At 45.2% G+C, this 14,310-nt stretch overlaps 1 protein-coding gene across 1 annotated transcript; it reads right to left on the bottom strand.

Annotated features, from left to right (window-relative positions):
• Positions 1-2,169: 2,169 nt before the first annotated feature.
• LOC118985336 (heterogeneous nuclear ribonucleoprotein M-like) lies at positions 2,170-4,195 on the bottom strand. Its single transcript, XM_037043806.1, is given in 4 exon segments — positions 2,170-2,782; positions 2,784-3,672; positions 3,674-3,933; positions 3,935-4,195. Coding segments are annotated over 4 exon segments (1,740 nt in total). The 5' UTR covers positions 4,181-4,195; the 3' UTR covers positions 2,170-2,437.
• Positions 4,196-14,310: the final 10,115 nt, after the last annotated feature.

Raw genomic sequence — 14,310 nt, forward strand, 5'->3', positions numbered from 1 at the left:
GACAGCGGAATTCGTTTAGATGAACAAATTACTAAGGAATCATGTGGTGAGAAACAAAGGAAATTTTCAAAACTGGCCCAGGGAAAAATTAGATGTGGTACTAAGTCAATCTCTCCCCTACAATAATGTTGTGTAACAAATGACCCTAAAGCCGGGAGGTTTACAACTTTGGGCATTTCTTTTTATCTCTCGTGGACCGGTGGTGTGGGTTGGCTGAGGCTCTGCTGAGATCTGCAGGTTTAGTTCCAGTCTGCAGGCTGGTATTTTGGCATGTTAGGGCTGCCGTCACAAATACCACAGGTTTGGCCGCTTAAACAAGAGAACTGTATTTTCTGGATAGCTCCGGAGGTTCGAAGTCCAAGAGCAGGTGTCAGCAAGGCTGGTTTCCTCTGATACCTCTCTCCTTGGCTTGCGCCTCATAGCATCTTTCCTGTGTGTGTGCACATTACCGTGTCTCGTTTCGTGTCCAGGTTTCCTCTCTATAAGGACACCAGGCAGACTGGGTCAGGACCTTCCCTAGTGCCCTCATTTTAACTTCATCACCTCTGGAAACACCCTGTTTTCAAATACTGTCACATTCTGAGGGATCAGGGATTAAAACTTCAGTTTACAAATTTGCAGGGGACATATTTCAGCTCATAACAGTTGGGCTCCTTGTTCTGGGACCAGCAGGCATCTAGGCCACGTTCTTCTCGTGGTAGAAGTCGGAGACTCCTAAGGGGGCAGAGGGACAGTGGGGACACACAGCCCTCTTAAGGTCCATCCTCAGAACCAGCCTACAGACCCAGCACCACATCCTACTGGCGAGACAAGCTCCATGTTGTTCCGGTCACTATTGGTACAAAGCACCCTGAAACTTGCATGAAACGAGCATCACATTATGCCTACCGACTCCGTAGGTCAGGAATTCGGGCAGGGCTCGCTGGGAACGGCCTGCTTCTGCTCTAGAATGTCTGGGGCCTCAGCTGGAAACACTCAAAAGCCGCGACCACAATCTTCTGGAGGTGTCTTCATTCCCACACCTGGTGGATGATGCTGGCTGCCAGTTAGGACCCCATTTGCAGTTGCCAACCAGAACACCTCTTTGTAGCACCCCTGGGTGGTGTTTCTGCGTGGGCCGGTCGGGCTCCCTCAGAGCGTGGTGGGTTGGCTCCAAGAGATAAGGAGGGAAGTGTATTGCTTTTTGGTGATCTAGCCTCCAAAGACACAGAACGTCACTTCTGCGGAACTCGCTCCGTCACGCACTCACAAAGCCCTGGGAGAGAGCTGAGCTCTTCCCACTTGATAGAAATACATCCGGGTCACAGTGTAAGATGGGAGACACTTATGAGATGGGCAGTAGTGTGGTCATCTGTGGAAAATGGAGGCTGCTACCCACGGGCAAGCCCATATCAGTCAGCACAAAAAAAATATCCTCCAGCCAAGTGCATGAGGAGAGCGTGGGGAGGAAGGCAGAAATGCGAGTAAAGAATACGACCTACCACAGAGGTGTGGAAATACCAGCACAAAGTGAGGCTGACAGAAACTAAAACTGATCACACCAAACTGAAAACTGACTGAAACTCAAACAATAAAAATTTGACATTTTTAATTAATTAATTAATTAATTAATATATTTTTAAGATTTTAATTTATTTATCTTTAGAGGGAAAGGAAAGGCGAGAAGGAGAGAAATATCAATGTATGGTTGCCTCTCGTGTGTCCACTGCTAGGAACCGGAAACTGGCCTGCAACCCAGGCATGTGCCCTGACTGGGAATCGAACTGCGATTGTGTGTTTCGCAGGCCCGCGCTCAGTCCACTGAGCTACCCAGCCAGGTAGTTATTATTATTTTCAATATATTTCATTGATTATACCATTAGTTGTCCCATTCCCCCTCTTCATTCCCCTCCACCCTGCACACTCCTCCCCCACCATTCTCCCCTTTAGTTTATGTCCACGTGTCTCAAGTTCTTTAGATTTTATATTTCCCATACTATTCTTGCCCTCACCCCTATTTTCTACCTATCATCTATGCTACTTATTCTCTGTACCTTCTCCCCCCTTCTCTTCCTCCCACTCCCCTGTTGCTAACCCTCCATGTGATCTCCATTTCTATGGTTCCACTCCTGATCTAGCTGTCCTCTTAGTTTGCTTTTGTTTTAGGTGTGGTTGTTTTTCTTCTTCTTCTTTTTTTTCAGGAACTGGTATTTATTATCTAAGTCATATTTGATGTCAACAAGATGCCACAACTACAAAAAAATTGCGCACATTGCAATCTCAATGCAAACAGTCCAATGGAACCCCAGTCATTAAAAAAAAAGTAATTCAAATTACCCCAAAAAGCAACTGAATTTTTAAAACATCTTTATACATCCAGCCAACAAATTAAAATGGTTAGCAGGAAAAAAAATACAAATTCAGAGGTCTGGTATTGATGTTTAAAAAAGGCAACCGCTTAAGCATTTCTATCAATTCGAACGTCAGTCTCTCAGCCACTCAGCTTCATCCCATTCATCATCCGGCAGGCTCTCTCAGCCACCTCTGGCGACTCAAACTTAACCACACCGCACCCCTTGGACTTCCCATTCTCCATCTTGATGTCAGCATACAGCACGTGGCCACATTCATTGACTTTGTCCTTTAGCAACTTCCAAGTAAAATCAAGTGGGAGATTTCTCACAAATATCTGGCAGGCCTTCCTGGCCACCCCTGGAGCATGGCCTCCAGCTCCACCAAAGGAACCCGTGAAGCTTCTTCCAAAGTTGCCACGTTCCATCTCGATGGCACGGTCAAAGCTGGCCACTGCCGCCGCCACCCATGGCCAGGCCCATGCGCTCAATGCCAGCGCCCAGGGCAGGGCCCATGGCAAGACCCGTGCGCTCCAGGCCGGTGGCCATGCAATCCATCACAGGGCCCATGTGCTCCAGGCCAGCCCCCATGCCCGTGGGCACCATGCGCTCCATGCTCAGGCCCATGCGCTCAATGGCAGGGCCCATTCGCTCCACACCAGAGCCCATGCGCTCCATGGTCTGGCCCACACGGTCGATGGGTGCGGCCATGCGCTCCAGGCCAAAGCCCATGCCGGCACCCATGTGCTCCACGCCAGACCCCATGCACTCCATGGTCTGACCCAGGTGCTTCATGACAGACCCCATGAGCTCCATGGTCTGACCCATGCGCTCAATGCTGGAGCCCATGTGCTCAACAGAGCCCATGCGGTCCATGACCAGGCCCATGCGCTCGATTTCAGAGCCCACACGATCCATGCCATGGCCCAGGCTTGTGCCCATGCGCTCCATGCCAGCACCCCTAATGCAGTCAATGCCAGGACCCATCCTCTCGATCCCAGGGACACTGCCTCCACCTCCACCTCCTCCCTGCTTTGCAATGATCTCTCCTCTCTTCAGTGCATTACTTAGGATTTTGTTTATTCTGCCCATGTTCATCCCAGATCCAAATCGACCCATGTTTTCCATACCACCACCAAAGGGCCCCACCATGCCTCCCATTTTATTTATTCCAAATCCTATGCCTTCCATCCCCATTCCTGCAGGCCCCACGTTTCCCATGCCAATTCCTTTATTCAGGTGATTGGCATCGATGGGCTGCCCTCCTGGTCCTAACCCCATTCCAATACCACCAAGTCCATGGGGTAGCTGTTGTGGACACTCAGGAGGGAAAAAATCTCCCTTGGAAGACTGTGCTTCCAAGTCTTCCAGCCTTTTGCATTGCTCTCCTGGCATGTTCGCCATCAGGATCTTCTTTGACTTCCAGTGGTCTTCCACTCAGACTATGCTTGTTTAGAACTTCCGCAGCCTTTTTCATGCTCTCTTCCATCTTGAATTCAACAACAGCACATCCCCTTGACTTTCCTTCAGCGTCCATTAAGAGCTCCACGTATGTTACCTCACCACCTTTTTCTTTAACCAGGTCTTTAAGTGACTGCCATTTTCACATCAAAAGGTATGTTTGTAATGAAGGCTCTGTATCTTTTTGTTGGATTGGCATATGGCTCAAAGCGATTGCCTCCTCTCTTTGTGTTTTTCTCCTTCCTCTTCTCATTCTGAGTAGGTCGTTCTCCTTCATCTTTCGGCCCCGGAGTCCCGCTGCTGCTTGGCGCGCCAGGCGCACCGCTTTCTCCCTCCATTTTGGGATCTGTCGCCGCCACCTCAGCTGCTGCTTCAACCCCTACCGCCATTTTCTCCGCGTCTCTAGGTGTGGTTGTTAATGACTGTGAGTTTGCTGTCCTTTCACTGTTCATATTTTTTATCTTCTTTTTCTTAGATAAGTCCCTTTAACATTTCATATAATAAGGGCTTGGTGATGATGAACTCCTTCAACTCGACCTTATCTGAGAAGCACTTTATCTGTCCTTCCATTCTAAATGAATTTGCTGGATAGAGCAATCTTGGATGTAGGTTTTTGGATTTCATGACTTGGAATACTTCTTTCCAGTCCCTTCTTGCCTGTAAGGTCTCTTTTGAGAAATCAGCTGACAGTCTGATGGGCACTTCTTTGTAGGTGACCGTCCCCTTATCTCTTGCTGCTTCTAGGATTCTCTCCTTCATTTTAATCTTGGGTGATGTATTTATGATGTGCCTTGGTGTGTTCCTTCTTGGGTCCAACTTCTTTGGGACTCTCTGAGCTTCCTGGATTTCCTGGAAGTCTATTTTCTTTGCCAGACTGGGGAAGTTCTCCTTTATTATTTGTTCAAATAAGTGTTCCACTTGTGGCTGTTCCTCTTCCCCTTCTGGTACCCCTATAATTCGGATGTTGTAATGTTTAAAGATGTCCTGGAGGTTATTAAGCCTCTCCTCATTTTTTTGAATTCTTGTTTCTTCATCCTTTTCTGTTTGGTCATTTTTTTCCCTTCTGGTCCACTCCATTGATTTGAGTCCCAGTTTCCTTTCCATCACTATTGGTTTCCTGTGCATTTCCCTTCATTTCAATTAGTTTAACCTTTATTTGTTCCTCTAATTTGTGATTAAAATCCACCAGTTCTGTGAGCATCCTGATCACCACTATTTTGAACTGTGCATTTGATAGGTTGGCTATTTCTTGGTTGCTTAAAAGTATTGGCTCTGTGGCTTTGAACTCTTTTTCCACTTGAGCCATAATGTTTGGTCTGTTCGCGCCTATTACGTATGAGGGGCAGAGCCTTAAGCGTTCACCAGGGCGGGGCACCTCAGTTGCTGGGTTGTGATGCTGTATGTGGGGGCAGGGTCAGAGAGGGGGGAAAAATGGCGCTTTGCTCTGCTCCGCTCTCTCTCAGATTTCTGTCCCCTCTATGGCTTCCCACAAGCAAATTGGGCCCCTCTGGTGCTGGTTCCCGGGTGTGTGGGCCTGTGTACTCTCCTGGACCCTGTGGGTCTCTCCAATGAACTCCCTGTGAGACTGGGAGCTTCTCCTGGCGCCTCAGCCCCCAAAGTTTCTCCAATTGGTGCTTTCAGCTTTAATTCCTGGCGCTGGGGCCCTAGCCTTCGTGGCCTGTCTCACTGCTTGCTCCTCTGCCTGTTTATCTGCACATGAATGTGTGACCATGGTCAGTCAGCTGCCCTGCGCCCTCACTGGGTCCCCCCATCGCCACCCCACACCTGGGATCCACCAACCGCCTCCGCCTCCGCTCCTGGGTTGGTGGGACTGAGAGGTCTTTCCAGTCCAAACCCAACCCCACTCCACCGCTGACTCCGCCCCTCTTACCGATCTGGCTGAGTGGTTCGTTGTTGTCTGACTTCCACACAGTTCAATTTTCACTGTTTTGGCTGCGTTTTTGTTTCTAAAACTTAGCTGTCTTTAAATTTAGTTGTGGGAGGGGGCACAATGTTTCCACCTATGCCTCCATCTTGGCCAGAAGTCTCTTGGGGAGAGTTTTTAAATTACAAATTCAATTCCCTTAATTGTTATAAGGCTATTCAAATGATCTATTTCATTTTGGTTGAACTGTACTAGCTTATTTCTTTCAAGTAATCTGTCCATTTCACACATGTTGCATTTATTGCTGTGAATTTGCCTCGAAGCACTACTTTTACTGCATTCCCCCAAAGTTTGGTATGTTGGGTTTTCTTTCGTCTCATGTATTTGTGAATTTTCCGGTTTCCCTTCTGTTACTGATTTCTAGCTTTATTCCATGGTGATCAGAGAAGATACAGTACATGATTTCAATCTTTTAAATTTATTGAGGCTGTTTTGTGGCCTACCATACAGTCCTGGAGAAAACCATACTATCCTGGAGAAAATTGAATATGCATTAAATGATGCGCATTCTGCCATTGGTGATGGAGAGTTCTACAGATGTCTGTAAGGCCTAATTAGTTTACAATGTTGCTTAAGTCTGCTATTTCTTCTCACTTCCTTTGGGTACACTTTAAAGGTATTTTCTGAATAGTCACCATGGGGATTATAGTTCACATCCGAAATTTATAACAGTCTCGTTTGACCTGATACCAATTTAGCTTCAGTCACATACCAAAACTGCTCCTCTAGAGCTCCATACCTCCCTCTTAGCATTATTTTTGTCACAAATGATACCTTCATTCATTGTGTGTCCCCTGACATAGATTTCGAACTTGTTGTGCATTTATATTTTAAATCATGTAGGGAATAAAGGGCATTACAAACCAAAAATACAGTAATACTCCTTTTATAGTTGCCTATGCAGTTACCCTAATCAGAGTTCTTTATCACTTCACGGATTCACATTTTACTGATTTCTGCTCTATGTAAGTTTTTTCCTTCCACTTGCTTGGGGCGTATTTTGCTCTTCTTTTTCTAGGTCTTGAGGTAAAAGCTTAAGTTATTGTTTTGAGGCTTTTTCTCTTTTGTCGTCATGCATACATTTATTGCATAAACTTCCCTCTTGGCACTGCTTTAACTGTGTCCCACGATTTTTGACATGTATTTTAATTTTATTCAATTCGATGTATTCTTTTTACTTTCCTAGGGACTTCCTCTTTGACCCATAAATAATTTAGAAATGTGCTGTTTATTTTCCAAGGGTTTGGAGGTTTTGCTGTTATCTTTCTGTTTTAATCTTTAGTTTGATTCCATTGTGGTCACACTTTGTATGATTCCAGTTTTTGTCAATTTGTTGAGCTTTGTTTTATGGCCCAGACTATGGTCTGTCTTGGTATAAACTTGGTGGGCACTTGGGGAAGACTGTGCTGGGTGTCTGATAAGTGTCAGTTGGGTCCTGTGTGTGGATGGTGTTTTGAGTTCTCTATCGTTGGTGGTTTTTCCACCTAATTGTCCAATCCAGTGTTGAGACAAGAGTATTGATTATGGATTTGCCTGTTTCTCTGTTCAGTTCTGTCAGTTTTTCTGCTTTCCTTTGATTGGAGATTGCATATCTTTCTTAAATTATTTTTCTTTCTAGCTGCCATATATGTTTCTCATAGATGGCATATAGTTTTTAAAAATCACTTTAGCAATATTTGTCTTTTAATTTGTGTATTTAGACCATTACACTTAAGACCTAGCTCACAACTATTTTTGTTTTCTGTGTGTTCTCTGGTTATGCATTTCCGTTTTTCTTTTTCTCTTCTTTTCTTTTATTTCTTTTTTTTTATTTTTAGAGAGAGGGAAAAGGAAGGAAAAAGAGAGGGAGAAAAACATCGATGTGTGGTTGCCTCTCACATGGCCCCCACTGGGGACCGGCCCCGAAGCCCAGGCATGTACCCTGACTGGGAATCAAACTGCAACCCTTTGGTTTGCAGCCAGTGCTCAATCCACTGAGCTACACCAGCCAGGGTCCGTTTTTCTTTTTTTTCCTTTCCATGGGTTGACTTTATTTTTTTAGAATTCCAGTTTTAATTGATCTACAGTGTTGAGTGTCTCTTTGTATAGCTGTGCTAGTGGTTGCTGTAGCTATTACATTACATATACATAACTCATCACAGTTTCCTGGTGTCATCAGCTTCCTGCTTAGAATGAAATGTAGAAACTTTATCTTCCCTTATGTCCCTTTACCCACTTTCGAATTTCTGGGTGGGGGTGGAACTCCGGGCTCCCAAGGTGGTCTCCATAGACACTGTAGGGAGAGGGCCAGCAGGAGCCGGCTCCTTAACGGGCAGCCGAGACGGAAGCCCTGGCTCCCTGGGCCTTGTCTCACAACACCTCGCATGGGCTTGTGAGGGTAGAAGTCGAGGCTCCCAACTTGGCTTTGGCTAACGTAGATGGGGCCATAGTTTTTTCAGTGGTATTTGGCTGATTAGAGCTCTTATTGTCTAAAAATTTTCTGTCTTGCTAGGTTGTTCCTTTTCTTTTTTTAAAATTTTATTTATTTATCTTTAGAAGGGAAGGGAAGAAGAGAAGGAGAGAAATAGCAATGTATGGTTGCTTCTTGTGAGTCCCCTGCTGGGAACTGGCCTGCAACCCAGGCATGTGCCCTGACTGGGAATCGAACCACGATTGTGTGGTTCACAGGCCCAAGCTCAATCCACTGAGCTATACCAGCCAGGAGGTTGTTCCTTTTCTAATCCTTTGCCTACAGAGAGTGAGCTTTTGTTGGGGCTGGTTCTTTTCTTTTCTTTTCTATGCTCATTGGCATTTTGGAGTGGTTGGCTCCAACTTCTTCAACTCTAAGCCTGGGATCTCCGAGGCAGACAGAAAACCCAGGGAACTTGCCACCACATTACTCCTCAGGTGCTGGGGTACAGATGGCTATCAAATTGTTAAAAGATGCCAACCTCAATTAGAGTTTTGAAAATAAAAAGTGGGATACTATTGTTTTCATCAACCAGATCAACACAGGTGTTGGTAAAGTGTTTCACAGGATGCCTGTTGGGCCAGGTCCATCAAAATGATAAGTGCATACACCCTTTGGCCCAGCAAGTCTGCTCCTAGGAGTGTTCTGTGTATTCACACGCATGCGTGCGTGATGGACATGTGAGGTTGTGTATTGCAGTATTGTTTGGAGTAGCAAAAGTTGAGAACTACTGCATTTGCCCAGCTGGTGCGCTATGAAATTTCAAAGTTGTGGCAGATGCGTTGGTGCCCCAGCCACGTCGTCAGAGGTCACGTGCAGCTTTGGTAGACAGGTCTCTTTCAAGGGAACAGGTGTCTCTTTGATCAAAGGTTTATGCTTGGCCCAAGTAAGCATGGGACCCAGACAGGAAATGTCAAATGTTGAGGAGAAATAAGCGGAGCAGCCCTCAGCCAAGAAAGAAAAAGGTATGATAAATAAATATCCCATATTTTTGCCCGTGGAATGTTCCACAGGTCTTTCTTTAAAAAAATTTTTTTTTAGTTTATCTTTAGAGGGGAAGAGAAGGATGGAGAGAGAAATGTCAATGTATGGTTGCCTCTCATGTGTCCCCTTGCTGAGAACTGGCCTGCCACCCAGGCATGTGCGCTGACTGGGAATTGAACTACGAACCTTTGATTCGCAGGCCCACACTCAATCCACTGAGCTACACCAGCTAGGGTTTTCCAGAGGTCTTTCAAAGCATCCCCTGAGACGGAGCCCCATTGCCTGAAGTGGCCGTTTACCTGTCATTGCACCTGTATTGGCTTCCTGACCTTCTCTGCCTCACTGTCCCCACTGTCCTGGGATCACCACTTAAACTGCCTGAATCCTTATTTCAGGCTTTACTTTTGGGGAACATCCATGCTAAGGTTAGAGTTTGGGACAGTTGGAGCCCTGGTGGTGAGGGGTTGGGGGCGGGGGAATCTGACAGCATAGCCTCATGAAATTTATATAGTAATACTGATGGTGCCAGATACCATTCATAAGCACTTTACAAGTATAAAATCTGCATCAAATTGGAATAACCACCCCATCAGGTAGGTGTAATTATCACCTTCAATTCTACAGGTGAAGAAACTCAGGCACAGAGAGGTTAAGCCACTTATCCAAGGGCACCCAGCTACCTCAAGCAGTCAAGTTGCAGAGTCTTGCTCCTAATCACGACACTAGCCCGTCTCTCCTCTGTCCAAAGCTGCTCTGCTGGAATGAGCGGGGCACCCCCAAGGCAGGGCCCTTCCCTCTTGGACATCTGCTGCTGTGTTCAGCCACAGAGCCCATGGCCACCCATCTGGGAAGGTCATGCAGCCGCCACGAAGTTCATGGAGCCACTGGAAGTTTGTTTTGCCAGTGCCCAGGGAACTTGGCACAAAGCCTAGGTGAGACTGACGAGTCTAAAAAGGATAGCGGCCTGAGAACCGAAAGGTCATAGGTTCGATTCCCAGTCAGGGCACGTGCCTGGGTTGTGAGCCAGGTCCCCGGTTGAGGTGCCATGAGAGGCAACTGAGAGACATATCTCCTGCACATCGATGTTTCTCTCCCTCTCTTTCTCCTTCCCTTCCACTCTCTCTAAAATTAAATCAAATCTTAAAAAGGATAGCCAGACAGGTGCAGTGGAAAGTTCCACCACATGAATGGTTTGTAAATAAGGGCCTTACACCATTACTTTTGTTTATTGTTATTTTTATAATGCAATAGTACAAGGCACAGTTCTGTTCTAGGCCACTACATTATGTTATGTTCTGTTTTGTTTGTTTTCCAGAAGACTTTTTTCTTACTCCATTTTTCTGTACCTTAGTGTTTTAATAACGACTTCTCCAAACTTCAAGACTGACATGTTAAAACTTTCTAGTAAGACTATTTAAATTTCATAAGAATTCACAAGGCTATTTATCATGGAATTATCCAAGCCATTAATTCATGAGCAAACCTACTGAAATGGGTAGGTTTAAATAATTTAGAAGAGAATTAATACCCCATGTGCCCAGAATTCTAACATTAGTGGATATTTATTTAAAAATCAAAGAAGACATAAATTTATAGGAATCATGTGAGTTCACTTATATTTCTATATTTTAAGAAAAAGTTCTTGTTATTTTTGCCTCATGACAAAGGCTGTGATTGTGAAGAGGGAAAAATGAAGAGACTGACATTACAGAATGACTTTGATCATGATGTAAGTTACTGGTTTTTCTGCAAAATTTTTTTAAAAGATTTTATTTATTTATTTTTAGAGAGAGGGGGAGGGAGAAAGAGAGGGAGAGAAATATCACCCACTGGTGGACCCTCACACGTGCCCTGTCCAGGAACCGAACCTGCAACCCAGGCATGTGCCCCACACACCGCTCGGGGCCTGACTAGGAATCGAACTGGCAATCCTTTGCTTTGTGGAACGATGCACAACCAACTGAGCCACACCAGTCAGGGTGGCATGACTTGTTAATTTTTTAAATTGCACAAGAAATGCATGTAGTCATTATCTTAAACTTTCACAGAATTCAGAAGAGTGTAGAGAAGTCAAAGTTAACTTTCAACCCTTGGCTTGCTAAAAGATTTTTTTTAAGTCATGTTTAGGTGTTAAATTTTATAAAATGCTACTTTGATAGCTACTGAAATACCAAAGATTTTATTTGTTAATGTTTCAACACAGTGAATTACATCAAAAGATTTCCTATATTGAGCCAATCTTTTTTACCTGGAATAAACAATCTTAGGTTATGATGCATTATTCTTTTAATATGTTGTTAGATTTAATATTATACTTAGAAACTTGGCTTGCATGTTTATAAATAAATGGACATAAACTCCCTTTCCTTGTTTTTTCTTTCCTTCATGGCATTTCTTCCCTTCTTCTCTCTCCCTCTGTTGCTTAGTACTATAGAGCCTTGCTCAGTTTTAATATGTTATCATTTTCTCAAAAAAAAAGTTTGAAAATTTTATGTTGTTTCCTGTGTTCTAGAATTCAGCATTATTTTAAGACACTCAAAATGAAAAAATCCATCTGGGTTTGAAATCCACTTGATTACAACATTATATTTGTCAACTAACGGAAGCATTTAATGTTTCATTAAACATTAAAGCATTTAATGTAATTTTAATTACTTTAAACTACTGGAGGATTTAAATGTAATTTTAATTGTAAGCTTTGGAATGGGTTGCAACCTTTTTTTATCACCTACTTAAAGTTATGAAGTCTCTTGTTGATGTCGACTACCAAGAATTTGAAAAGATCATTAGTAGGCCTTGATCAGGAATTGTGTTGGTAAGCCGTTTTGATTGTAAAACCTCATATTAAAAGGTTGCATTCACAGGAGCAAGATCAAGTTTCTTCAGAAATGAAATTTAAAATATATTTGGATGTTTTAATCAAAGTTAATAGTTCATATCCTCTCTATGAAATACGTTGTCTTTCACTTCTCTCATCTGAAAATGTAATACGTACAAACGGGATGTGAGCCTCGGCTGGTGTGGCTCAGTGACTGAGCGCCTGCCTGCGAATCAAGGGGTCACCGGTTGGATTCCCAGTCAGGGAACATGACCAGGTTGCTCTTCAGGTCCCCAGTAGTGGGTGCGTGGGAGGCAACCACACACTGATGTTTCTCTCCTTCTCATTCTTCCTCCCTTCCCCTCTCTAAAAAATAAATAAAATCTTTAATAAAAAAAANTGTGAGCCTCGGCTGGTGTGGCTCAGTGACTGAGCGCCTGCTGCGAATCAAGGGGTCACCGGTTGGATTCCCAGTCAGGGAACATGACCAGGTTGCTCTTCAGGTCCCCAGTAGTGGGTGCGTGGGAGGCAACCACACACTGATGTTTCTCTCCTTCTCATTCTTCCTCCCTTCCCCTCTCTAAAAAATAAATAAAATCTTTAATAAAAAAAAGGGATGGCCCTGGCTGGCGTAGCTCAGTGGATTGAGCGCTGGCCTGCGAACCAGACGATCGCTGTTCGATTCCCAGTCAGGGCACACGCCTGGGTTGCAGGCTGGTTCCTTGCAGGCTAACTACCAGCAGGTGACGCACAAAAGGCAACCATACATTGATGTTTCTCTCCCTCTCTCCTTCCCCTCTAAAGATAAATAAATAAATAAAATCTTTAAAAAAATAAATAAATAAATAAATAAAAGGGATGAATTTTCCCCCAGGACTCACATACAGTCTGAAATCCCTTCCAACTTTCCCTCTCCAATAGTTTGTGCATGTGACTGGCAGGTTTTAGATTGGGAATCCGTGAGTTAGAGGCCTGATTTAAAAAATGTGCAGAATACTACAAAGCTAGAAAAAACAATGAAGCTGTATATGAGTACATGGGGATTAATGTCCCCACGGAAACCTTTTTTAAGTAGTTTTTCTTATTGTACTTTTTCCATTACCATTCACCCCCTCATACCCTTCGTCCAACTCCTCCCCCTCCCCGTCACAATCACCACAGTGCTGTTCATGTGCATCTCACGGGAATTTCTGTAAGATTCATTATTTAGGTGTGAAATGCAAGGCGCAATATGTTACCATTTGTGTAAAAAAAAATCACTATATTGATGTCTATGTTTGCCGGTATGTAAGAAGGTGTTTCCGGAGGGATACCAAGAATCCTGAGGAGAGGACCTGAGTGGCTAGGTAAGGGCCAGGGGCCAGGGACACTTCGTAGGCGTGGAAGTGGGTGGGAGGCTGGAGGCTGGAGGCTTTGGTCTTGAATTAAGAATGGTGACCATGAGCTCCGGCAAACTCTGAATCCAGTACCCAAGGATTGGAAGTGCAGACATCCTTCCCATGGGCAGGAAGGACGGCCACTGGAGAAAGTGGCCAGACGAGCAGGGCCTGCAGGAGGTGGGTGTGGCTTTCAATTAGCATTCCCCTGCCACCAGGGGGCAGTTAAGCCCACTCCTGAAAGCGGGTGGGGCGGAGCACCAGTGGCAGGTCCCGCCTCCAGGCCTGCCCCGCCCCCCACAACCCCAACCTGGAGCGCCTGCCCCTAGAGTCCTTTCAGGCTTTCCCAGACCTCTCCCCTACCTCCCATCGTAGCCAAGCGGGGATTCATGAGGTGCACCTCATCCCTCCTCCTGGGCAATGCGCCTATTGGCGGGGTCATCATTGCAGCCTCCCCCAACATCCAGGCCCACCCCCCCCAGCTCTGTTGGGTTATCTCATTCAGTCTTGACCACCGTTTTGTGGGGTGAGAACTGACATCATACCCATTTCATAGAGAGGGAAGTTGGGGCATAGACACTGGTAACTTGCTCAAAGAACGGGAATGGTGACCCGGGGTACACACCTGGCCTGTCCATTCTAAAAGCAGGGCACCTGACTAAATCTCTTTCCACTCTGCTCCTCCTCCAGAACCTTCTTCACGCAGCAGCCAGGGGGCGCTTGGGGGGTTCTCAGGGGGCTTAGCAGTACTAATCAGTTTCTTATGGTTCTTGCCACCTTCAGGATCAAGTTCAGCCCACTCACCCCACATCCCTGGCATCTCCTGACGCAGGAACCCCGCTCTCAACTCCACAAACACCAACTTACCTTCAGCCTGAAGAAAACTCCTGTTTTAACTCTTGCATTTGCTTCTTCATCAGGCTCTCTTCTTGCCACTCCCTTCTTTT

The sequence above is a fragment of the Sturnira hondurensis genome, unplaced genomic scaffold (assembly GCF_014824575.4).
Source record: "Sturnira hondurensis isolate 20B ecotype Veracruz unplaced genomic scaffold, ASM1482457v3 Scaffold0004136, whole genome shotgun sequence".
NCBI classification, from domain to species: Eukaryota; Metazoa; Chordata; class Mammalia; order Chiroptera; family Phyllostomidae; genus Sturnira; species Sturnira hondurensis.